The 25,179-nt window shown below is 36.9% G+C and overlaps 2 protein-coding genes across 6 annotated transcripts in view; both read right to left on the minus strand.

Moving 5' to 3' along the window:
* Positions 1–499: 499 nt before the first annotated feature.
* Positions 500–15,622, minus strand: lrrc58b (leucine rich repeat containing 58b). Its single transcript, XM_680780.11, has 4 exons — positions 14,964–15,622; positions 4,054–4,182; positions 3,649–3,926; positions 500–3,258 (listed from the first exon to the last, which is right to left on the minus strand). The coding sequence occupies exons 1-4, from the start codon at positions 15,416–15,418 to the stop codon at positions 3,065–3,067; spliced, it is 1,056 nt and encodes a 351-aa protein (XP_685872.2). The 5' UTR covers positions 15,419–15,622; the 3' UTR covers positions 500–3,064.
* A 3,387-nt stretch (positions 15,623–19,009) lies between these two features.
* Positions 19,010–25,179, minus strand: part of fstl1b (follistatin-like 1b) — a 151,298-nt gene continuing 145,128 nt past the window's right edge. For 4 of the 5 annotated variants that reach the window (XM_073911617.1, XM_073911618.1, XM_073911619.1 and 1 more), the window contains one exon: positions 19,010–22,615. In XM_073911617.1, the coding sequence (XP_073767718.1) occupies positions 22,574–22,615 (42 nt within the window). In that variant the 3' untranslated portion in view covers positions 19,010–22,573. 5 annotated transcript variants of the gene reach the window in all.

Below are 25,179 nucleotides of genomic sequence, written 5' to 3' on the forward strand. Positions count from 1 at the left end.
ACTACCAAGATTGCTTTTTTATTTTATTTTCTGTGCCGTTCAGGGCTTCGGTACCATTCAACCTGAAGCTTGAGAGTTGCTGAGAGTAAGTGAAACTGTCCCATTTAATCACATTTTGTTCTGTAGACTATCAAAAAAAAAAAAAAAAAAAAAAAAAAAATATATATATATATATATATATATTAGCCTAAAGGGGCTAATAATTTTGTCCTTAAAATGGTGTTTAAAAAATTAAAAACTCCTTTTATTCTAGTCAAAATAAAACAAATAAGACTTTCTCCAGAAGAAAAAATATTATCAGACATACTGTGAACATTTCCTGAACCTGTTAAACATCATTTGGGAAATATTTAAAAAAGACAAAAAATATTTAAAGAGTGGCTAATAATCTGACTTCAACTGTACTGGGACTATAGAAATGTTTTTGTTCTTTAACTCTGGTTGCATTTCAAAGAAGCATGCAGTGTTCTTAAAAAAAATAAAATGGCCCACACACAAATGAACTTTAATTTGTTTATTATAGTTCACTACATAAGAAGTGCAAAGACATGTTTATAAACCATTAGAGGAGTGAATGTTATCCAAATTGGTCGTCATAATATTAAATAAAATACATTCTATCTTGTCAATGATGTAAAGAAAATATCATAAATGATTACTTGGTATAAAAGCCTTAGATATGAATTTTAAAACTCTGAAATGATAATTGCATTAATTATCTGCATAGTCAATATTGGATAAGCCTAAGAGTGTAAGACATGTGTGAAGAAACTAAGAAAGAGAGTACAAAACATGAAGTGTTTGGATTTTTTTAAAGACATGGAAACCAAAGAATTTGTTCACTGGCTTTGTAACAATATAATTTTTCCTTTTAAGTTATTGTTGCGAACCTGGGCTAAAAGAAAAATTAACCTTCAAAACAAAGTGACTGTTGACCTTTGTCACATTTTATCACAAGATATCAAATGCTGCCTAAGTTTTTGAATGCAGTTGTTTAGTGTTAGCATATTCAAAACAAACACCAAAGCTTAAATAAAATGTTAGTGAAGATGTGTAACACCTTTTAAAGGGACAGTATGTAATAACTTTTGTGTATGAAATGCTTTTGCCTATCCCTTTATAGTGTTTGTCATGGTTTTATGACATTTATAATGGGAATTGTATTATTTTCAACTTCTTTTTCTAATCAAAGAATGAAAAAGGTCTTCGTCTTGACTCCTGAGTATACCGGCATTGAATCACGGTAAGTCTCTTACACCCTATTCACAAAGGTTATTGGTGTTACGCTTGACTTAGAGCATGTCTAAAGCTTTGTGGTGACAGCCAATCACATCCATCTTTGACCATGACATTAAGTAGTACCATGACATAGAAGCAACCCAGGCTCATTTTGAAAAGTCCCGTGGACGTTTCTGAAGACCGCAAATTACATAGCCAGAGGCACGTATGGCTGCTTTTCAATCTTCAAGCAAATGCTATGGGGTGGTATGACGTCGTTCATTTTCAAGCTTATTGGCTGACCGCTTACCTCCGTGTGGAGGGCTTTCCTGCCGCAACCAGTTTGTCCAGTTAGCTCATCATGTACGTCGGCGGACTTGAGACGCAGAGAGGAGCAGGTTGAAGTCCGGGAAGAGCAGTTCCCGAAATCAGGTAAGACAAAAACAGAATCCAAAAAATAAAGTGAATTAGTTAATAACAGGATGAAAATGTGGTAAACACATGGTAAAAATCAGACGAGGGATTTTACTTTTTCTGGACAGCTTTTGTAAATTATTAGTTGAGTTTAGGGAAGTAAGCGCGGGGGGCGGGGGGGAGTTGGGTTTAGGAAAGGAGAAGGGTGGGTTGGCCGATTGGCCAGTCGCCCAGTCAATCATTCAGCCAGTCAGACAGACGATCGTTTAACAGTGGCCTTTGGTGGGTTTACGCGAGAACAGTGCGGGCGCGAACGGCACTCGCAAGAGACATTAGAGATTCGAAAAACCGCACACAGCGGCCTCTCATGGATTCGCGAAAACAAAAACTGCAAAAATATGTAATACCCGGGACGTATTTCGTGGTCTCCAGAAAACGTCTACGGCACTACGTTTTCAGAATGAGCCTGGGTTGCATAGAAGTAGTAGTAGTTGTGTATAAAGAATGCATGAAGCACTCGGTGATTACAAATCGTTATTACAAGCTTTTCCTCCATTTTGACATAACGCTGTTAGCTGGTGTTGGACAAACATCATTGGCTAGCGTCTGCACTAGCATTTGCGAAATGCAAACCGATTGCGGGATCCTTGCATTGGCAATTGAAAACTTGAACGTTCTTCACATTCTGCAGTGAACAACAAATCCAACTTGTTTTAACAGATCCACAATTCTGTTTGACAATGCTTGACTTCACTCCAAAGTAAGTAAGAAGTGTTAACGCCGTCCCCCTATGTGAATGGAGGTTATGGATAACGTGTGTAAGAATTTGAGCACCAGCAAGAGGTTGCTGTCTGCAGTTCACATAACGGCCAGCGGTGTCCCTAGTTTCTGAATTCTGCATATAGTCTCTTTAGCAGTGAGGTTTCGTGTTGTAAGAAAACGTTTCTGAACTTCTCACAAATCTAAAAAGCAAGAGTTCTCGAAGTTTGTTATGTGTTTTTAATTCACAGTAAATCTTTGTGCGTAATGTGGAAATTTTGAATTAGCGTTCTCCTGTGAGAGACATAGCCATCTACTGCCGATCAGAATATAGGCATGTACCTAAAGTGAGTCCTCTAAGTATTTCGAAAGTGCAAGAGCTAAACAGATTGATGACCAAGGCAACTTAGTTAATATAACTATTTTAAAAACAACTATTCTGAACCACCAGTGTTTTTGATGAAGGCAAAGCCTTTCTTTGTGAGGGAAACTATCTGAAGATATGCTTTCCCAGAATGCTGCTGGATTCCACTTGCTCAATCACTTGGCAATAAGATTTGGCTTCAGCTGAGAGGTTTTTCAAGCCAGCTGGCTGGTAAAGTTCAATGTTCTTGCTGATAACACTGTGAGAGAGGGAGTGAGGAAGAAAGCGGCATGTGCGGGGTGAGCAAGGTTATCCCAGCAGGACTCTTTGAAGGCGATCAACGGGCACGCTGTGGTCATCGTCTGAGTCGGCGTCGCTTTGAGGGTTGGAGCTGCAGGGAGAGGTGCATTCTGGGGAGCACAGGTAGTGCATCAGGGGAAGGCGATACTTCCCACAGAAATCCACAAACTTGATGTGACGAACACATGAATCGAAGTAAACACCTGGGAAAGAGATGTGAGATAAATGTTTAGAAAGTATTTTGATTCAAATCGCATCCACAACTAGTCAAAGTTAAAAATTTGCTGGTAAATTATGGTAATTTCAATAGGAATCAATGCAAATTTGAGGAATTTCTCTACATTTGTGGTGTGCTTTTTGCTCCAGGAGAGCCACCTTCTTAAAGAATTCAATTCTGACTCTTTGTAAACACAAGTGAACCAGCTAGTCTTCAGCATCACATTGAGGTGGCATTGTTGAAGCTAAACTCTTTAGGAATGTGGTACTACTGGAGCAGGATTTGGACAATCTCGTTGTTAATCATTTTATTCTGAATACTTTAGGTACTTTAATGTCATATCCACATAAAGTTTATATGATTTTTCTTCTCCCACCTGCACACTTGGGGTTGGGACACTTGCTGGCTGTGTCTAGGTAGGTGACTAGATGGCTTGGAAGGTCTTTATGAGAGTACAGCAGGTTCTTGCTTTTGATGGTGCGGCCAGACAGCTCCAGAAGTGATGGGGGATCGTAAGTCATGTCCTTGACGAAGCGTACGACCAAAGGATTACCTCGAAGACTGAGCTCCTGAAGGTGAACCAGACTTAGGATCTCTCTCGGAAGATATGTCAGCAGGTTATTGTGCAAACTAAGAGAACGCAGGGAATAGAGCCTGTGATGGTGAAGAGAAACGCAAAAGTGATTAAATGGTTTTCTTCTAAATTTTGTTTTAATCAAATCTTGCAAGTCTAATTGACCAACTTTGTAGGAAGGATTTGTTTGGCACATCTCATACTAACCGGTTTAGTTGAGGTGGGACACTCTGGATGCGGTTATCACACAGAACCAAGTAACTAAGGCCGGGCAAGTTGGCTAGTTCAGCAGGGATGGTGGAGATCTGGTTACCACCCAAATACAACAGCTCTAACCTGGAAAGACAAAAAAAGGGATCATGTTGACACAATTACAAGAATTGCAAGATCATTATGTGAACCCAAAAATCCTTGAAAGTAGGATTTGAGCCAATGTTTCTAGGATTGTAATCAGGTACAAAAAAACAAGGACAAAAGAAAAACAGAATCAGTCTAGTGGGCCTTCTAGGCAGTCTAGGTTAGGAGAATTAAGCTTACACACATCCCACTAAAACCATCCATGCCAATTCAAATAGGATTCACACCACAATTTCTGGAATGCAAAGCAGGCAGACTACACTATGGATGCCGTTGCCAGAGTGGTCTGCCTCCTAAAGCCTGGACAGTGATGTTTACCCACACAGTTCTTACTAGCTGGTCATTACACTCACTTACATAAACTTGCCTACCATCTAGGTCACTTTACAAGTGTAACTCCTATAGTTTTTCTTCAATCACTGCTCAAACCAGCACTTCTGTTGTTGGATGTGTGCCACTAACAAAGGTTTTGAAATGTGTCAGTCACTAGTGAACTTCTTGTGACTTCAATACACGTTTCTTTGTTTCTACTATAAAACCAATTGATTATACATTAAAGCAGTGATTCGCAATATTTTTGATTCCATGATACTGCCTTTGACAATTTTTGAAGATCTACTATCTAAAATATTTTTGCACTACTTATACTTTTGTTTTAAAACAATAATGTAATTTTAATGTTGTAAATGTAACTTTATTTGTTTTTGTCTTGCAGATCAATTTTGCTAAATAATTTTAAGACTCATTCATGCCTCTGGAAGTTTGCCAATGTGGGGTCACCCCTTGTTGAGGACCACTACATTATAGTAGGTGAAAATCAACAGGAAATCTCTCACTGAACAAACCCAGACATGTAGATAAAGGTCAGTAAACAATCAATGCAAACATGCAAAGGCTATGAGGAAATTGTTCTACCTTCAGCTGTTTTTCAGCCAATACAGATAAATGTTGCACGATTGCATTGATATCTTCATCAAACATCCTTATTGTTGTTCATCACAAACACTAGAGAATACAGGTGCAATGCTTCAAGGAAAAAGTAGTTTATATAGGCTACAAACTTGTGCATTTGTCAATAAATTAAATTTTAATGCATTTTTTAATAGCTTAATGGCATAAAGTGAAATTATACCTGAAGTGAAATTAACATACAAAATGGATGTATTTTGATCAAAATGGTAAAAGTTAAGTGAAGATAAACTGCAGTCTGATAAACACCCTAATGCTGTGTTCACACCAGACACTGATGAAGCATCACACTTGAGTGATTTACATGTTAAGTGAATGCAAAGATGGCGCACGAATTGCTCAAGTTAGAAAATCTAAATGTCAGCGGACATTCGCGTCGCATAAACCAATTCAATTTACCTTTATTCGTAAAGCACTTTTACAATGTAGATTTTGTCAAAGCAGCTTTACATAAAAGATTATAGTAAATTGAAACAGTGTAGTTTAGTTTTCAGAGTTTAAGTTCAGTTCAGTTTAGCTCAGTTTAGCTATGGTTAATAGTCATGACTAAGAGTCTAAACACTGAACAGCAATCCATCGATGCACAGCTCTACAGATCCCGAACCATGCAAGCCAGTGGTGACAGTGGTGAGGAAAAAACCTCAACTAATCATGAGCTTGCTGTTATAGGGGAGTGATTATGGCGTTTCGCCCGTAGTTGGTGTCCCAAGGGGAAATCCTCTTGCCGACACCGGACAACAGCTCATAAAACTGGGCTTGGCTAATCTGAAGCACTGCTGAAAACCTCCATCATCCAGGTACAGGTTCTGGTGGAGTTGTTAAACTTGCAGGGCTGGGTGCACCTCAACCCGCCACCCCCACCTCACAACCCCCCGCTCAACCTCACCCCCCACTACCACCACCCCCGCCACAAAGGATCTAGTGGACTCTACGCAGTTTTTCTGCTTTCCTACAGCACACAAACACAGATATTCTCTCAAAAAATCCATGTTAGCCATTTAGCAACGAAGCTAGAGTCAGTTGGCAGACAGAAGCCCTGCCCATAATGTGAATTCGTTAATTTGACGTGTGAATGAAGCCAATTTGACGTGCAGATGAAGCAAGTAAACTCAAAATGTTCACGCATCTATTTATGCACAAATGTCATTATTTATTCAGGCTTTCTGCATCTGGTGTGAACAGAATCAGACTACCATTGGTCAGTGTGTCATATTTGTAAAATGGAAGTGTGGCATTTGGCTCCACCGTCTTTGACATAAAAGGAGATTTACTATCCATCACAGTGCAGTGTTTCTTTGACAAGATGTGCATGAGAATAACAGCTTTTGCAGAATCATGACTAATTAATTGTGCTGCCCTACCTACCTATTAGATGCTTTTTAATTTCTGTTTTCTCACTACTGTCATTTTAGTTTATTTTTGGTACTAAGCAGAAGCACACAGCACGTTTTAAGATATTCACCTAAATGACACTAGCAGTGTGGATGTTGTTGGGAGGTTTGTTAATAGTATATAAATGTTTGTGCATTTCAAATTGTGTTTTTCTACTAAATGAAGTATTCACAAAGAATTTGGTTGGGCAAATAAAATTTGTACTGAAGAATTTTTTTTAACTTTCCACAGAAAAAAATCCTCATCTAGGGATAGAGAACAAGACACTGAGAGCAAAGGAGCGAAAGACCACTTTGTTGATTTGTTGTCCTCCCTAAAGACAGGCTTCCATTTTTGCTTCAGCATCTCAATCCCCTCCGCCAACCCATCAGAGCTTAGTCTCTACAATTACCACAGCAGACAGAAATGGCAAAAGAAAAAGAGGCCCAGATCTCTCAAAAAGGACCAACTCAGTGTGTAATGTGGGCCAACAGGGCACATCTCTTTATGACTGGTTGGCTCACGGCCAAGTGGGCCTCAGCAGACTCATGGCTCCAGCACAGCTCTACTAAGACCACATGGCAAACTGATCCTGCGGCCTGAGGCTCTAGCGCTGAGAGATTCATATTCATTCTTACTGTCAGTAAAGTGTGAAGCAAAGTTCAAAATTACAGACTCCTCTGCGGTTTGCAAAAATAAAGCCCTTCAGAGTCATTACAGGACAGTTGGATTTCACTAAAAGCAGATAATGTTTGCACAATTACTTTAAAAAGCTCACAAAGTCTGCCATCCACTGATCAGAAATAAGGTAAACAGGAATATTGTTAAATATATTTTCAGCGTCACTTCTCTAGTCTTCTAATTTCTAATCATTCTAATTTACTCATTCATCAACTGATATTCCAAAACTGTGATTCAGCACACAAGATTTTAGGTTAGTTTGAAATTAAATTACTTTAATCAGCCATTTTATTCCTAAATTTTGTATCACCATAGTTTCTAAATTGTATCTAAATTGGATAAATTTCCCCCATTTTGTGTCCCCATCCTCTACTTCTTAAACTAAAGTTATATTATTTGCGCTTGCAGACTGAATCAACATCTTTAGTGTATGTTGATGCACTGTTTTGCAGTTTCCCAGACATCATGTAGACTGTTTGATGTTTGTCTACTGTTTCCCATATCAGTTATTGGCACAATCAGTTAATAACGGACTGTAATCATCAGCCACTGGGCTGGTAGACCCTGAGTCACGCTCTGAGAGCTTTTTTTCCTTGACATTGCGAAAGACTTTTATTAATCTGCACGTGTCTAATAATTAAGACTACAGTGATAAGGTTCAGAGGGAACTTGTAAGCAGAAGTACTGTAAACAGGTCACTGGTAGTCAATCGTTAAGCAAGGAAATGTGTTTGACTCCTTGCAAAGAGTGCAACATTGACTGCAAAACTACTTCTTTCCTATTCATTTTCTTTGTAGGGATTTAAATCTTGAGTAAACATGAGCCATGAACCAAACCATGAACCAAACCAACCAGCTCTAAGATGAATAACATTGCAGATTGTGTTTACGAAATGGTATTTAAAACGAGACAAATGTACAAGTAGGTTTACATATTCTTTGTGTTAATAAACTAATTTTAATATTTGAATGTCATTATGAAAATTCATTTTTTAATGTAGAGCATTGACAATATTGACAGACATTTTTAAGCAGTTTTGCATATTGTAGTTCTGCAATTAAAATGACATTTTTTAATGCAATTTGTACCATATTCAGTGCTTGATCAAGTCAACCTTTTCATTTTGAATTGACAAATGAATTTTGCAAAAAAAAATTATATGACAATTATAATAATTAGGGCTGTTTGAGGGCGATTTGGCCTAAAATCAAAATCTCGATTAATTTCACATCTTAACTCAATTAAGATTAATGACCAATTATTTGATTTATTACTCTCACAGTTCACTGATTTGAGGTACAGTCAATATGCTCAATTATTTCAAGTGTGAGATTTCTGAATGAAGGGTGCATTACTTGATTTGAAAATAATTGAAGGAAACACCCACTATCTCTATAATTATTTATTGAATTTCAACATTGAACAACTGAAATTAAAATGCAAGTTGCCTAAAAACAACAGTCAGTTTTTCTTATAAAAAAGTGATAATAAATAACTTGCACTTTTGTAAACAAAATTAATTATTTTTAATGTGTTTCATGTTAAAAGTAGAAAATGAGCAATATCTCTTCTGAATAAAATAACTCTTGTATAGCCTGTAAATAATATTTTAAACAGCGCATTTCTTGCATTTTCGGTAAACAAATATTTTAATGTAAATAATAATTTGAATGTAACAGAAAATATTCTGTGTTGAGGCATCTCAGGCGCAGTTTTCAATCATCATCAGTGTAGTGCTAAGTAAGGGTCAAGAATGGCTCCATCATCCTACTTGACCAGAGATCAGATGTGGCTACAAGGTGGCCGCAGAAACATAAATAAGCCTCAGCTTTTAACAAAGTGGTGTCATGTGACTTCATAAGTAGTAGGAAAAGTAATTGAAAAAATCTTCCTGAGAAAATTAGATCAATTACAGGTTCTGAATGTCGATTTCGATGGCTTTTCCGATTAATCGTTCAGTCCTAATAATAATAATAATGATAATAATATTAATAATAATGTGTAATGTGTCTGGTCTGTACCAATACCAGTAAAGTAACACTCCATTTTTGCATATCGTTTAAACACACTATGAACAGCAGCTATGGTAATTATTTTCTTTATTCTTTATTTCCACCTGGGGATACTCATTCTGAGCTCCCTAGAGACTATGCAGTGCCATTGATGCGATCCAAAAGCTGTAAAGAGATGACCCCAAGATATCTATAACCCTGGACCAGGCCGTATCCTGAGCTGATGCTGTGGTCGTCATGGAGGAATGGAGTGTATGACACTGATTCCTAAAAGACCACCGTAACAGATGAGTCCACGAATTGATTGTTTGGGCCAGCCTGACCCCCCCACCGGTGACCTACTCACACCTGCAGCTTCTCCATGATGGACGTCCAGGTTCTCCAGCGCCTAGGCTGCAGCTCCACACAGGAAGTTTGGCCAGAAGAATAACGGCCGTGTCCAACAGAGCCTAGTTCCTCTAAAGGTTTTTTTTTTCCCCTTCACCTCGTCAATTGCTAAACTTTTGGACTTGTGGAACTGCGCTTCGGTGGATTTGCTCTTCACTTTCAGCATTGAAACTTAAGCCACCTTGACCTTAACTAAACTAAACTTCTGAAATCTGGACTTTACTAGAACTATGTTAAGCTGCTTTGACACAACCTACATTGTGAAAAGTGCTATACCTGTGTAAATAAACATTAATTGAATTAAGTCGAGTTAAAATGGCTCATCATTCCTCACAGATCAATAGATATCTGTCTGGACCTGTCACCTGACTGAATACATTTATTGAATTATTTTTAATAGAGTGGAGGAACTATGACGTCAATTTGTATGCAAAAACCCGGAAGCGAGTTAGCATTTTAGCACTTCCGGTTCCCTCGTCCCAAAGTTAATGGGTTTTTTGAATGGGGTTTCAGTAAAATCACTTAAATAAGGTCCGTGCTAACACCAACTTAATATACTTTCAACGTTTTGTTCTACGACATAAAACGCATCAGTTACAGCACACTCTTCAACTTTTAAATCGATTATGCTTCTTTAAAAAGACGGTTGCTATCAAGTTGCTAAATGAGACTACAGGCGGCGTCGGGGACATTATATGTCATCGAGCTGATCTGGTCTGGAGTGCAGCTCGCTTGTGTTGGGCGTTTGGATTTGTTTGTGATTTAAGTATTTTCATGAATAGTATTTTATAGTTTGTTGTATTATTCTAATTAAGAATTCAGATTGTGTGTAGATAATTCCTTTACATGTAAAGGCTGTTGAGACAGACTAATTTGTTGATTATTTATTTTAATTAAACAATATTATGAAGATACTGCTCACCAGTGCAGCCTGTCTCTTTCCTGCTCTCAGTAATGCAAACGTGTGAATAATTGTGTAAAAATACATGCATGTTATGTCATTTTAACGAGATCAAGTGATTTCTCGTCTTTTTTTCTTCATCTGATCACATTTAACTGCAGTATTTACACTCCTCTATAAAACGTATAGCAGATGTGACTGTATGGGCTGTTTTTTGCTGTACGTCATGACAAAAAAGGAATATTGAATGTTGCTCTGTGTCCATGATGATGGAACTTGCAGGCATTTGATAGACTTGTTCCTCCTCACGCCTCATTTCTGTCGTCTGTTAAGGTAAGCGGGCTGTGTGTGCGAGCGATACACTTATTTAAATATGTCTCATAATAATACTATATAGGCACATTTACACACTTTTTTAAAACTTTTAGAACAACCGCAAAGCAAAACAGATGTATTTCCCACGTAAAAACGATCCAAAAGGCACAAAGGTCTATGCGTGCTTGCGTATTTATTAGTTTATAATATATAGCGTGGATTATAATATAATAAACAGAGAGATTAACTCTGTCATGGACATTATTTCTAAAATAAGCTTGATAAGTCGTCTGTAGCAGGGTGGGGCTGACGTCACTGACGAGCGCCCCGAGGGCTCTGTAGTCCGTTTATAGCCTAATGTTAGCTTTTTAACTCTTGCGTTTGTATTTAAGATCCAAAAGTGCTCAATGTTGTATTTTCGTGTGACAATTATCCGGCTGAACAAAACGTGTAAGTGTAATGATAGTGTTTGAACACGGAGCTTATTATTCGCAATCTTCGAAAACCCTACGGGAAAATCCTATAGGGATTTTCACGAGGGAACCAGTTTTATGCTAGCAGCCGATTAGCCTACAAAGTGACGTCATAGTTCCTCCACTCTATTGTTGGATATTATTGTTAATTGTTTTTTGTTTTATTGCATCTCACGTCTGGTGACCTTGAGTGGTTGGAAAGGCCTCTCAAATAAAATATATTATTATTTTTTGTTGTTGTTGTTGTTATTATTATTATTTCCACTAACAAAATGACTGAACTACTGATAAAAAGCTCAGGAACACTAAAGAACATGTCAAATGAAGGGAACAGAGGGAAAGATAATCATTCGAATGACCTCTTTTTTGCACACAGTGCACTTTGTTCAGAGAAAGAGCAATAAATCAGGGAAAAGCTGTCTTTTGAATTACTCTTCTGAAGTTGCATCAGCTAGAATGATGATTTACTTTGCAACAATAGCAACAACTTCATGAAGTTATTATTTAATGATGAAAAGTGCATGTTTAGATGCCTCAATGCTGTTTTATTCTCTTTTTCTTCAGAAAGCATATGTATTATTATGGGAAAGACATGATTATTAGAGCCCACAATAAATTAATCAAGCACGAGTCATAATCTGTTTTAATTTGAGGGCGTGGCCTATAAATGATAAGTGACTTATTGCAGGTCATTTTGTTTTACAAGATGAATCACCAAAATGATCATTCCTGCTATAATAGTATCTGCAATACTGAATGTATTGCATAGATATGTGATACATTACATGTATTAAATGCATTGGTTGTTTATCTAAATAGCTGATCAGATGGGGCCTTGCTATCATTATCCCCACCCCTGCAGCAGTTGCTCTACTACTATTGGCTGGAGCAGCCCAAAGGTGAACCCAAAGCTGAAAATAAATACTAATGGCGGAAGTCTAGACAAATGAACCACAGCCAATCAAAGGAGAAGGGTCTGGATGCAGTGCAATCTGAACTGCATCCAATGCTTTTTAATGCACTCACCTAACCCTACCCCTCACAGTGACATCACTAGCACCATTGAGTGCATTGTGCCTGACAGTGCATCTCTGACATACGCAATCTCAGCTTGCATCATCAAGGCTGCATCCAGATACTGTTGAATCAGAGCCAAGATATCTGCTCTGTTCACTCATTAGTTTTTTTAGTCTGTGTTAGAATTAGTAAGATTTGAAATATATAAATTTACCTGTTCATTTTAATATATATAAATAAATAAATTATTTTGTTTAAAAAAAATGCATTTTTCTAGGGAAATGTTATTTTGTAAGAAATATTTTTGCAATACTCAACAACATTACATATTACACATTTTACAGTATCGTGCAGCCCTAATTACCAGTCATACTTTGGTTGGGGGATATATTGGTTAATATATTAAGACTACACATCTGGTTTCTCAAAACTCTTGTAAATATATCTGCTGTTGTGTAATGTGCTGCTGTGACTTGCAGAAGTACTTCAAGGGCATCAGAATATCAATGGTCTGCTTTCATGAGGGCACTCCACACTGCACTAACAGACATTCTGAGTGGTTTTGTTATATCAGTGTTTTCCCTGTCAGTTTCTGCCAGAGCTTGTTTTTGCAGACTGAACTTGCTGATTTGGCATTTGTAGGGTTACAGAATAACTGAGAACTGGTGTGCTGCAATCTGGTGATCGTCCACTACAGAAAAACAACATTACTTATACAATTGTTCATGGAACATTTCATTTCTGAAATGTTTAAGTTATGCCAGAGCTGTTGAATCATTCTCCTGGAAAGTCTTATAAAGTTTTATAAGGTGCATTTTCAAATTATCCTGAAAAGGAATAAAGCTTTATAAGCTTCTTCAGGTGTGTTTTATTAGGTTGAAGATAAACTCTGCATGACTGTGAGGCTCCAGGAGCATGTTTAAGACCTCTGACTTAAAGGGATAGTTCACCTAAAACTGTCAACTCTGTCATCATTTACTCACTCTTATTTCAAAGTTTCTTTCTTATGTTAAACACAAAAGATGATAGTTTGAAGAAAGCTGGAAACCTGTAATCAGTGACGTTTTTCTTACTATGGAAGTCAGTGCCAAGTTTCAGCTTACTTCAAAATATCTTCATTACTGTTGAACAGGAAAAAAAAGGTTTGGAACCATTTGAGGGTGAGTACATTTCACATTTCACATGGGCGAACCATACCCTTGAAATCCTCATGTACTGTTTTGTGTATTTTACTGCAATATTTGTTACTGTTCCCTAAATATTTGCATTTAAATAGTACATCAGGAATGTTCACAAAACATTCTGAGAACAATTTAATTAGATGGAAATCCAATACCCAAACAGTAGCAACACTACTCATTATATTCAGTTGAAGTCAGAATTATTAACCCCCCTATTTATTTTTCCCAGAATTTCTGTCTAAAAGAGAGAATAATTTTTCAACACATTTCTAAACAATAATAGTTTTAATAACTTATTTCTAATAACTCGTTTATTTATTTTTTTTATCTTTGCCATGATGACAGTAAATAACATTTTACTAAATATTTTTCAAGAGACTTCAATACAGCTTAAAGGGACATTTAAAGGCTTAACTACATTAATTAGGTTAGGCATGTTAGGGTAATTGGGCAAGTTATTGTATAATGATGGTTTGTTTTGTAGACTATAGAAAAAATATATAGCTTAAAGGGGCTAATAATTTTTACCTTAAAATGGCTTTTAAAAAAAATGTAAAACTGTTTTTATTCTAACCGAAAAAAAACAAATAAGACTTTCTCCAGAAGAAAAAAAAATCAGATACCAAATATATTTTTTTCTGTTAAACATAATTTGGGACATTAAAAAAAATAAAAAATCAAAGCGGAGTGGGGGTTATAATTCTAACTTTAACTGTATATAAAAATAGGTTGGTCTAGATTAGATATGCTGTGTAAGTTACAAAGATCTGGCAAACATCAAAAAGGCCTACTTTTTCTAGGATATTTATTTACATTAAAACATAAAGTTTTACAATTATATTTACTGTTGTTCTCTCCATGTAAAATGATGTCAGTTCCTGAAGTCTGACGTCATCACCAAACTAAACTTACCATGCTTGGAAGTAGCCCACAGCACATTTCACAACATTCGCTCAAGTTAATGTGAAATCAAATGAAAAATAATATTATGAAATTTCAACATTAAAATTATAGGAGTTGATTTCATCCAACATATTAAGAAAAGGATAGTTAAGCAGCCCATATTTAAAATGTTGTCATAATTTGCTAACCCTATACTTGTTTCCTTTTGAGTATTTTTAGTATTTGTTTTTCCCACTCAATGTCTGGTTAGCTTTCTTCAAACCTTCTTTTGAGTTAAACAGATTAAAAAAAAAGGTGTGGGAGTGAGTAAATATACTTGAGGGTGAGTAAATATAGTAAATGTTTTTTTTTTTTTTTTGGTGAACTGTCCCTTTATGACCCAGAAATGTGTCGTAGTTTTAGGCAGGAATAAAACAACTAGGCTATTTAATAATTAAGCTATAATTACAACAAGCTATAAAAGTGCAGAAAAAAAGTATGGCAAACTTCCAACAGCTGCTGCTTTAAACCCTAGTGAGATGCCTAGCTAGTATGCTAGTGTAGATGTTACCTGGTCAGACTCTCGATCTCTGCTGGGATGCTCTTCAGTCTGTTTCCTCCAAGAGACAGAGACTGGAGCCGCAGCAGCTGCAAACACTGGGTCGGCATCTCCTCAAACCTGTTCCCACTAAAATTCAACACTTCCAGCTGCATAGAGCCGAAATGTTTGGGCAGAGAGAACTCATTTAAACGATTATTCTTGGCTATGAGTGTTTTGAGCTTGGTCAGTCGGGTAATGTCCTCGCAGATGACAGACAGCGTGTTGTTACTGATGTCGAGAAACTCCAGGTTTGAGAACAAGCTGATGGATTCGGCCAGAAACGTCATTCGGTTGTAACACAGATACAGCTGTTTCGTGTCTTTCCGTCGTTTCTCGCTAACCGAGTCCAAACTTAAGTTGCTCAGATTCAAACGGGACAGATCTAAAACGCTCTCGCTGCTGCTGGCTCCTTCAAAACCCTCCATTTTATTCGTCGATAAATGAAAAGAGTTGCTCTTCGTCTCGTTCAAGCTGCTTTCCGAACACTTCGAGCGAGTTTACATCTACATCCAGGCACTGCGATCATCCATGTGTAATGTAACCTTGTGTAATGTAACCTAAGATATCCAGCCTAATGGCTGCGTTCACGCTTACAGTTATTGTCAAAGACGCTCTATTCAGCGTAGACTGGCTGTTTAACATTCATGTGTCGAGGCTCAATGTATTGTGGCTCCGCCCGACTGTGTTAACCCTTTACTGGAACTAGCGAGAGAAAAGCGGTCAACTTTATGCTACAGAAAGCAGGAACAATCTTTCTATTGTTCTCTTTCTGAGCTGCATGTATATAGTCTAGTCTTTTTTATAATTCAGCCTGAAATGAAAACTATCCAAGCAAATTTCTGTATTATTAAATACGGTTTCATGGTTATGTAATCACAGCTGCTACTGAGATTTCATTATGCAAGCAGTCACGAGATTCTTTCTTCACTCCTTTTCATATCATCAGGTTTTCTGCCACTTTTCATGTCTCTTGGCATTTTATTCCTAACAGATACGTATTTATAAAGCTATATTAGTTGTCCTTGTCTGCAGATGCCAGTTGATAATGTTAAACAAATGTTATATTGAAGTAAGTGAGCTGAAATAAAATGATTAGAAAAAAAATTCGATAAGTTGGCGGATCACTCCGCTGTGGCGACCCCAAATTAATTAAGGGACTAAGCCAAAAAGAAAATGATTGAATGAAAATCTGAAAAAAAGCATGCATGCAAAAATTATAATATTAATAAATACCGTGTAATAAAAAGTGTTACTTCAGCTTGTTTTTTTAATCCAGTTTACCTATACTGCATGTCTTTAGACTGTGGGGAAATAGAACCACTCAGAACATGCAATCTTCGCATAGAAATACCTCCTAGCCTAGCCAGGACTCGAACCAACAAACTTGCTGTGGGACAATAGTGCTGTGCTAACCACTGAGGCCATTGTGCTGCCCACAATAATATTAACACTAGAAATTACTTGCACTCTTTTTAATTCCGTTTACCTTCACTACTACAAATATAACCAACTAAAACTGAAAACTGCTGTCTTAAACCTTTAGCTGATCCCAAAACAACAACCAGCAGTCACAGTGATTATTTACTCCAGGTTTATTGAACGTTTGTCTTTAATTACTGACGTAAAAACTCTGAAGAGCGGGGGACAAATTGCTTCCAGGGCCACGTTTCGAAGAAAAGGAGGTGCTTTTAGCCATTTCCTGAAAATGGCAAGTCAATAGTAAAGATTTTGTCCTTTTATGGGATGGCTTCTGATGGTTACATAACTCTGAATTAGTGAGTTTAGATGAAGAAGTGAATCATATAGGAATTATTCATTTATTCATTCATTTTCTTTTTGGCTTAGTCCCTTTATTAATTTGGGGTCGCCACAGCGGAAAGAACCGACAACTTATCCAGCACGTTTCACGCATTTACACATATACACTATGGAAAACTTCAGCTTAACCAAATCACCTGTACCGCATGTCTTTGGACTGTGGGGGAAACCGAAGAACACGTAGGAAACCCACGCGAACACGGGGAAACATTCAAACTCCATCCAGAATTGCCAACTGACCCAGCCAAGGCTTGAACCAGCTACCTTCTTTCTGTGAGGTGAAAGCACTACCTACTGCGCCACCGCATCACCCCATATATAAATTATTTTGCATTCAAATATCAGAGGCTGTAATTTAAATTAACAGCTTTTAGCAACACTGTAAGAAATGATCCATTGGATTTGCAATATATTTATAAGGTAAGTGGTTGCAAACAATTTATATGTGCTGAATGTAAACAAATAAAATTTTGTAATGTTCAGTTTAATTTGTTTGTTTAAATTCAGGCCATATAAATAGTTTGCAACCACTTACCTTTAAAAAAAATAGTAAATCTAATTCATTTTTTTCAGTGAACCAGTAAAAATTGGCGAACAGGAATCACAGTTCTATCTTGGCAAGGTTGAGTTAAAGGTGACAGTCTTTAATCTAGCATAAAACAGGTTCTCTGACATTATCCTCAGATAATCATAACAGGTGTCACTAGCATAGCAGTGATATGAAAAGCCATATTTTTGAATCACAGACCCTACTGATGCCATGCAAGAAGAGAAGTGGTCCACGAATTGAGCCCTGGGGGACTCCAGATATTGCGACTTGGACACTTCATCCCTAGTGGGGCTATTTCTGCCTGCTTAAATGCTGTGGCAAGTACAACAGAAGGAGAAATGGCTTGAAGGAGGTGAGATAATATAGAATTAAACCGACAAGTAGGACTGAAGGCAGTAGGACTAAAATGTCTGGCTTTAAAGCGTACCTAGTTTACCCCTTTTTAAGATTTATTATTATGATTCTTCTGAATGTGCCAGTTTAGGTTCAGTTCAAAACACAATTTAATCATAATGTGTTAAAAAGTGTCATTTCGGGGGCGTGTACACATGTAGGTCGCTGTTTTAGGGATGTGTTGCTTCACATGAAAATTAGTTATAACGTCCCGCCCAACTTAAGGGTGTTCCTTTGGTGACATCGCTTTGACTCACATGCTGAAAATGGCGGATGTGAAACAACAAACGGAGGATATGGTAATGCGCGCATGTCAATCAATATCCGTGGGCGGGGGGACCGCACTCCTACGTCAAGTTGCAGTCGGTCTCAAAACCACTCCAACTGGTCCACCGTTTTTGACCAGCCTAAACCAGCTAAAACCAGCTTGACCAGCCTGGTTTAAGATGGACATAGCTGGTTTTGGCTGGGCTTCCAGTCTGGCTAGGCTGGTCAAGCTGGTTTTGGCTGGTCAAGCTGGTTTTAGCTGGTCATCTCCCAGCCTGAACAGCTAGGACCAGGCTGGAAATGACTGGAAACCAGCCTGAAAGTGGCCAAAACCCCTCTAAAACCAGCCTGGTTGAGCAGGTAAAACCAGCCAACCAGCCTAGGCTGGTTTAAGCTGTTTTTTTCAGTAGGGACACATCTGTCCAAACAGCTTGAAAAAAAGTTTTTTTTTAATAAAGGTGCCCTTTAAGAGTGGAGAGAACAGAGAGCATGTTTGCTGGTAAGTTTGTGGCGTGATATAGAATATTTGATTAACAAAGAATGTGGCAGTGTAATCAGCTACTAGAGTTGCGAGAGCATGTGAGTTTGGTCAATTGTTAATTTCCTTGTGGTGTGTACAGATAGCTTTAGCGGAGAGAGCTCTGAAAAGAGAGTGGTATCTCATGCTTTCAAGGCTGCAGTAGCTTGCTTTGGCTAGCCTTTCTGAAACCACCTTAGCTTTAGATGAACACAAGGTTTTTAAATAATTATTTTAAATGTTTTAAAACTTTCTAACAGCATTTTATATAACCATTTCCTGCAGCCGCTTGTGAATAGATGTAATCTAAAAGCCAAATTTAGTTCACACAACAAATCATAAGAAATGTTTGTGAGGCTTAAGATAAATGGTTGTACCTTTTATTCGTGTTACATTATTAAAATTAGAACACCGTACATATAAAAATACAATCATAGTAAGGTAATAACGAATGAAACAAAACAAGAGATGTTTTTTTTAACCATAAAATGTTTTAATTCTGCCCCACTGTATAAGACAATCATATAGACATAATAAAAAAGGCATTTGCTAGGTGTCTACCATAATACTGGAAAATTCATGTGCACTGTGTCCTATATTAGTTGGTTTATACCTACAGAAGAGGCCACTTCACCCATGGCACACTGTTTGTATATAAGGCACTCATTACCACAAAGGATTCGTACTGTTAGTGGAATTTAGTGGAAATTAAACAAGCGAACACACTCACACTCATGCATTTTGCACACGTACGCAAAATCTCTCAATTCTGTAAGGATGCAACTACACTACAGAGGCAATAGCGACTCTAATCCTTAATCTGACAGATATTTTACGTAACAGGTATAAAGTAGTTGCTGGGTCCAGAGTAGTGGTATACCTGGAGGTTTTCGTACAACAATTTCAACATCCTAAACATCAGGCTTTGGTTTTAGATCACTCCGTCTGTTCTCAGTCCCATCTCGAATAGTTTCATTTCTTCTAATTCTGGTTTGTTTGTATATATTTATAGATTCAAACCCAGCATCAGAGTAGGACTGAGCGCAGTGTGAGAGCTTTAGCACAGAGTCTCTAGCAACTAACATACATACAAGCTCAAGCTAAGCTAATGCATTTGTGCCGCACTATTTGTCTAATCTACGAAGGTCTAATCTATTCTAATCAAAGGGTTTTTGGTGAAATTGCTCAGGGCTAAAAAAGCATGTTCGTCAAGTAATAACACGGTCGGTTTGTTGCCATGTGATATTAAAATGTAAAGGTATTGCCTGTTTTTTTCACAGATATCCTGTTTTCACCTGGTATGAAAGGGTTTGTTCAGCCAAAAATGGAGATTCTGTTGAAAATACTCAACACTCATGTCGTTCTAAACCCCGAAGACATTTGGTCATCTTCGAAGCACAAATAATATATTTTAGAAGAAGTCTGAGAGTTTTCTCATCCTCTATAGACAGCAAGAATTCCAGGATGTTTAAAGTCCAGAAAAGGAACTAAAAGGATATAGTTAAAACAATCCATGTGACTTAACTAATAATATGAAGCTCCAAGAACATTTTTGCGCACAAAAAGTGCATTTTTGTTCTTCTAGGTAAAATTAGGGCACACATTTAGTGATGATTTATAAACAAATTTGGAGGAGCACTATCAGTCTTTGACGAGGCTAATTCATCACAGACAATCATTCTATTATCCAATCAGCTCAAGACTAAACCCTTATAAATAGTCAAACATGCCATACCTTCGTTTTCTCTTGAATTTGATATCCCTCCACCCTATAGGGAGGGAGTTGGTTGTGGAGCAGGGCTAGATACTGTGCTCGGACCCTATCTCTCTCTATCCTGATAAGACGAATAACGTATTAGGGTGTCTACCTGAGCTCAGAACCCTGGAGCTTCGTATGATTACAGTTAAACTACTGAAGTCACATGACATTTTTTGACAATGTTTTTGTTTTCTTTTCTGGACTTTGAATGTCTAAAATATCTTAATTTGTGTTCCCAAGATGAACGAAGGTCTCAGAGGATTGGAACGACGAGAAGGTCAGTAATTAATAACAGAATTTTCCTTTTTGGGTGAACTAACCCTTTAAGATCCATTTTCGTCAAACTTATCAAAAGTTTATGAAACTAAATGCAAGTTTGAATGCACTTTTGCATAGATCTAGAGGTTGGCGAAAATGCATTCAATGAGATTGTTTTTGTAGTGTAAACTAATTTTGTGGCTAGTTCAATGCATTTCAAGTAGCCTCAAAAGACCACCTTCTGCAAAAAAACTGAATTGCAGTATAACAAGATGTTAACTCATAAATAGCTGTGTTGTATTAAAACACAGATTATGTTTGAAAATGTTGTTGCCATCCATAGTTTTTTCATATATTTGCTTTCCTGCTTGCTCATACTAAAAGTGATGTGATGGAATTGGCAACACAACACAATTGGCCAAAAGACATGTATTTGAATGAATATTTTAGGCCACATGAAATCAAAATTTACTCAATAGTTTATTTTGCTAGCTCATGTTGTTATTCTTCAGGTGAAAAATTCATCTGTGCAAATTAATTCACTGAAAAAAGGTTAATTTTGGTAATCTTTAGTCAAATCTAACAATTTCCTTCTAAATTTGGAATGGCGGTCCTTCTGTTGACATCACTTTGATGACTTATATAGAAACAAAGTAATATTCCTAACCACGCCTCCCTAACCATTAATTTGCTGTGAGGGGATAAAGCGCAAGTTTCATACAGTTTCATACAGTTGGAAGTACATCAACATACTGAAATAAAAGTCTGCGGGGTCCTAAAAAAGTATTAAAAGATGACAAATCAATGTAAAGAAATTAAAGGCCCTTAAAAAGTATTAAAAAGTCTTAAATGCTATATTGCAAGGTATTACATTTAATCAGGATGCTGTGTAGTTTATGAAATCAATAAAATCTTGCTAGATTTGACATCATGCTGCTTTGTTTATTGCAGCAACACCATTATTTCTGCAGTTCTGTGCCAACCTGCTGAATTAGCTAGATTTAATGGATTTTTTTAAGTATATGAATGATGTCTTAGTTTTGGATTAGTTTTTTACATTAATATTTGGTAAATATACTGTAAGTTAAAGTTTTGCCAGTGTTTCAGGTTGATAAGTGGTTAAAAGGTCTTAAAAAGGTCTTGAGAGGTATTGAATTTCGCTCTCTGATTCCTGTATGTACTCTGTAAAAGTCTCAGCAACTTCCAGCTCATGCAGATTTTAATACTGTGGTGATGCATCTAATCTGACCACTGGAATACTGAAAGCATGTGTTAATACCAGAAGAAAACAGGGTTGGATCCACTCTTTTTAGCTTCTAGTGAGCATTTTCCACCATCTAGAGCAAGAGAGCAAAGCAGCAAACAGATGAATACTAACATTAGCACCTTTACGAAAGGTCTCAAGACTATGACTGCCTTCATGACGAGAGTGAAATAGAGAGCCACCATGGCTGAGCTTCGTTCAAGTCACATTTTTAGCTTTCGCTAGTGTGTAGATGCATTAGCATTAGCATTTACCAGTCTGCCTGAAGCTTTTGTGATGGATGAACCCGTGGTGTTCGGCTCTCTCAGAATCACTCTCGAACCTGTCCTATTCATTTTCCTATTCATCTTCTATTGCCATTGTCTCAAAAAAAAAAAAAAAAAAAAAACATATTTCCACATATAACTGCAGATAGACAAACAAATAAATGGTATAAAGAGTAATACAAAAAATCAAAAAATAGTAAAACGATGGCCTCTGTAACAAAGTGCTGAGGCCTCTTCGGCAACGTTTTGAGTGACACAATCAAACAATTTACAGCACTTGAACCCATATTGAAAAGCTAATAAAATATAAAGAAAAACAAAAAAATACATAACACATTAATAGATGCAGTACTGATAGCATTAAAAGTAATAACCTATTCAAACAAAATGCTGTGATTCTTCCAAAAACAGTACATAATCTCAGGAATCCTGATCAGTAGGAGAGGAAATCTTCCACATTTTGTCCCTCCTCTCGTCTCGGTCCTGGTTTAGACTTCCTTTGTGCTGGTCTTCATCTTCTCCACAGTTTCCTGGAAAGGTTCACAAGGTCAGTGTGTCAGCAGATTTTACCCCAGGCTGACAAACTAACACTGACAGCTCATTTTTCACTTAGGAAATCAAAAAGTAGTTATTAATGTGACATGGAACAGCCTTTCAGAAAGGTTAACTGTAGTTTACAACTCTTTAAAGTATATTAGTCGGGTGAACTTTCAAACTATCTCCCCCCTCGGGCTTGGGTAAACTTGCCTTCACTTGAAGCAGTTAGATGTGGATTCTAATGTCAGTAATGTCCACATAAGAAAACACCACGTAACCCTGCATTCTCATTATTCTCTGATTAATTTGACTTTAGTTTAAGTAGTGTAGTGCAACTATAAAATGCTTTTACTGGGGGATTTGGTGGGTTTTGGAGCCTGCATCGTATTATGTGAAGTGATAAACATTAAGTAAAAACAGATTTGCAATGCGCTGCCTTGTAAGACATAAAATGAGATACACTACCTGACAAAAGTCTTGTCCAAGTTGTATAAGCAACAAATAATACCTCCTAGTTGATCATTTGGAAAAGTGTCAGAAGGTAGATTTTTCAGATGAATCATCTGTTAAACTGCATCCCAATAATCACAAATACTGCAGAAGACCTATTGGAACCCACATGGACCCAAGATAATAAAGTTCTTATAAAATTCTCATACAAAAGTCAATGTGCTCCAGGATTGGACAGCCCAGTCACCAGACATGAACATTATTGAGCATGTCTGGTGTAGGATGAAGGAGAAAGCATAAAAGGTGAATCCAAAGTGTCTTGAGGAACTCTGGGAGTCCTTTCTTTGCCATTCCAGATGACTTTATTAATAAGTTATTTGAGTCATTGTAGAGATGTGTGGATGCAGTCCTAAAAGCTCATGGGAGTCATACACAAAATTAATTATTTTAAAACTGCACCATGCCTTTATTATATTCTATCCTGTACATTACTTCTGTAAAATGACAAGACTTTTGTCTAAGCAAAATCAGAACTTACTGTCCTAATTAAATAATAACCTATATTTTACCTATATTTTATGTAGGTAAAATAAGCGTAATCTAGAGGCCTTTGTCTTTCATATAAACCACTTCTGATACCAAATGATCAACAAGAAGTCCAGTTATTGTTTGCTGTTTCTAAAACTTGGATAGGCAACAAGACTTTTGTCAGGTAGTGTAAATGTAATAACTAATTTAAAAGATTTACGTTTCAGTGCCGCAAATGCACCACATTATGTAGCACATTACCATTTCTTGAAACCCACCTTGATTACTCAGCCCCTTTTCACTCAACTCACACCGAATGTTCATTTCAAAGTCTGAATGTTCTAAATCAACCTACGTGACTTAATCTATCATGTTTGATATCATTTGAAATGTCTCAGTGTGACTGGTACAATGGTCTCATTTCCTCAGAAATAGACATGATCAAAACAATAAATATATAACTTCAGGTATCTGTTGAACCACTGCCAAGGGTGTGCCTTTCCTATAGGCAGAAACTCTTCCACTATATGCAAATGCATTTTATTAGTCACACACCCCTTTCCTTGAGGGGATTCTTGGATTTACTAGTTTCTAAATGTTCGGCGCGATTCTATTATCTAGATCAGCCCATATTTTGAAGTCAGGTATGCATCTATTAATCTTGGATTTATCTTTAAGAATTTGATGTCTTGTATTGATCGTTTATGAATTGACTGAATAAATTGGCATGATACACTCAAAAAATATTTAGTTTTGCTCGTTCAAACTACTTATTTAAAATGAGCTGAAACAACACAATTTTTAAGATTTCATTGGGATAACTTAATTTTTTTTTATGTTCAATCCACATAAATTAGTTAAAAGTGTTAAGTTAACTTAATAGATTTGTGTTGGGACAACATGAATGAATTGTGTGGAGCCCTGCATTTTTTACAGTGTACACATTTACCTGGCTAATAAATTGTTATGTTTTGAACTATTCAAACAGAGTTCGTGTTATTATCTCTAGTAAATTACGTTAAGTCCATAGCACCAAAAGCACCTGTACAGATTAGTAACAGACTAAAACACGGTAGACGAGCAGCGTGGCACTCTATACGATGTTCTTAGAGCTTCGACTAACACATTGGCATTAATTCATGTATACTGAGACTGTAAAAGTTTATCTATACAGGGGATAGACCTTCATCTCTAAACTTACAATACTATGTGGATAGTATAGTGATTACTCAAAGTTACTAATAGTTTGAGTGTGACTGGTCTGCTTAATTCTAATGATCATTATATGTCTAAATAGCTCTGTTTGATTTAGTAGATAGCAGCTGTATGGGGACCACATAAAAAAAATATCCTAATCTGAGTAAGTTGGGTTCTGCCTATTTAGAAAAGATGTAAATCTCCACTGTTTAGTGACCAAGACTGACGAAAATAACTTTATCAGGGTTTTATAGATGAAGTAAAGCGAGGATAAATATATTATTTTTCTAAACCACCTCATACTAAAATTGGAGTCAGACATAAATCAACATTGTGCACTGGCAAGACTGAACATGCAGTGAACTTTCGTCCACGTAGACAC

Source organism: Danio rerio, chromosome 9 (assembly GCF_049306965.1).
Source record: "Danio rerio strain Tuebingen ecotype United States chromosome 9, GRCz12tu, whole genome shotgun sequence".
Taxonomy (NCBI): Eukaryota; Metazoa; Chordata; class Actinopteri; order Cypriniformes; family Danionidae; genus Danio; species Danio rerio.

Coding starts and splice junctions, on each gene's coding strand:
- lrrc58b (XM_680780.11), bottom strand. CDS start 15,418: ATGGAGGGTTTTGAAGGAGCCAGCAGCAGCGAGAGCGTTTTAGATCTG. Junction 4,183..14,963: donor GAGATCGAGAGTCTGACCAG/GTAACATCTACA, acceptor TTGTCTTTCCAG/GTTAGAGCTGTTGTATTTGG. Junction 3,259..3,648: donor TCCCAACCCCAAGTGTGCAG/GTGGGAGAAGAA, acceptor TCTCTTTCCCAG/GTGTTTACTTCGATTCATGT.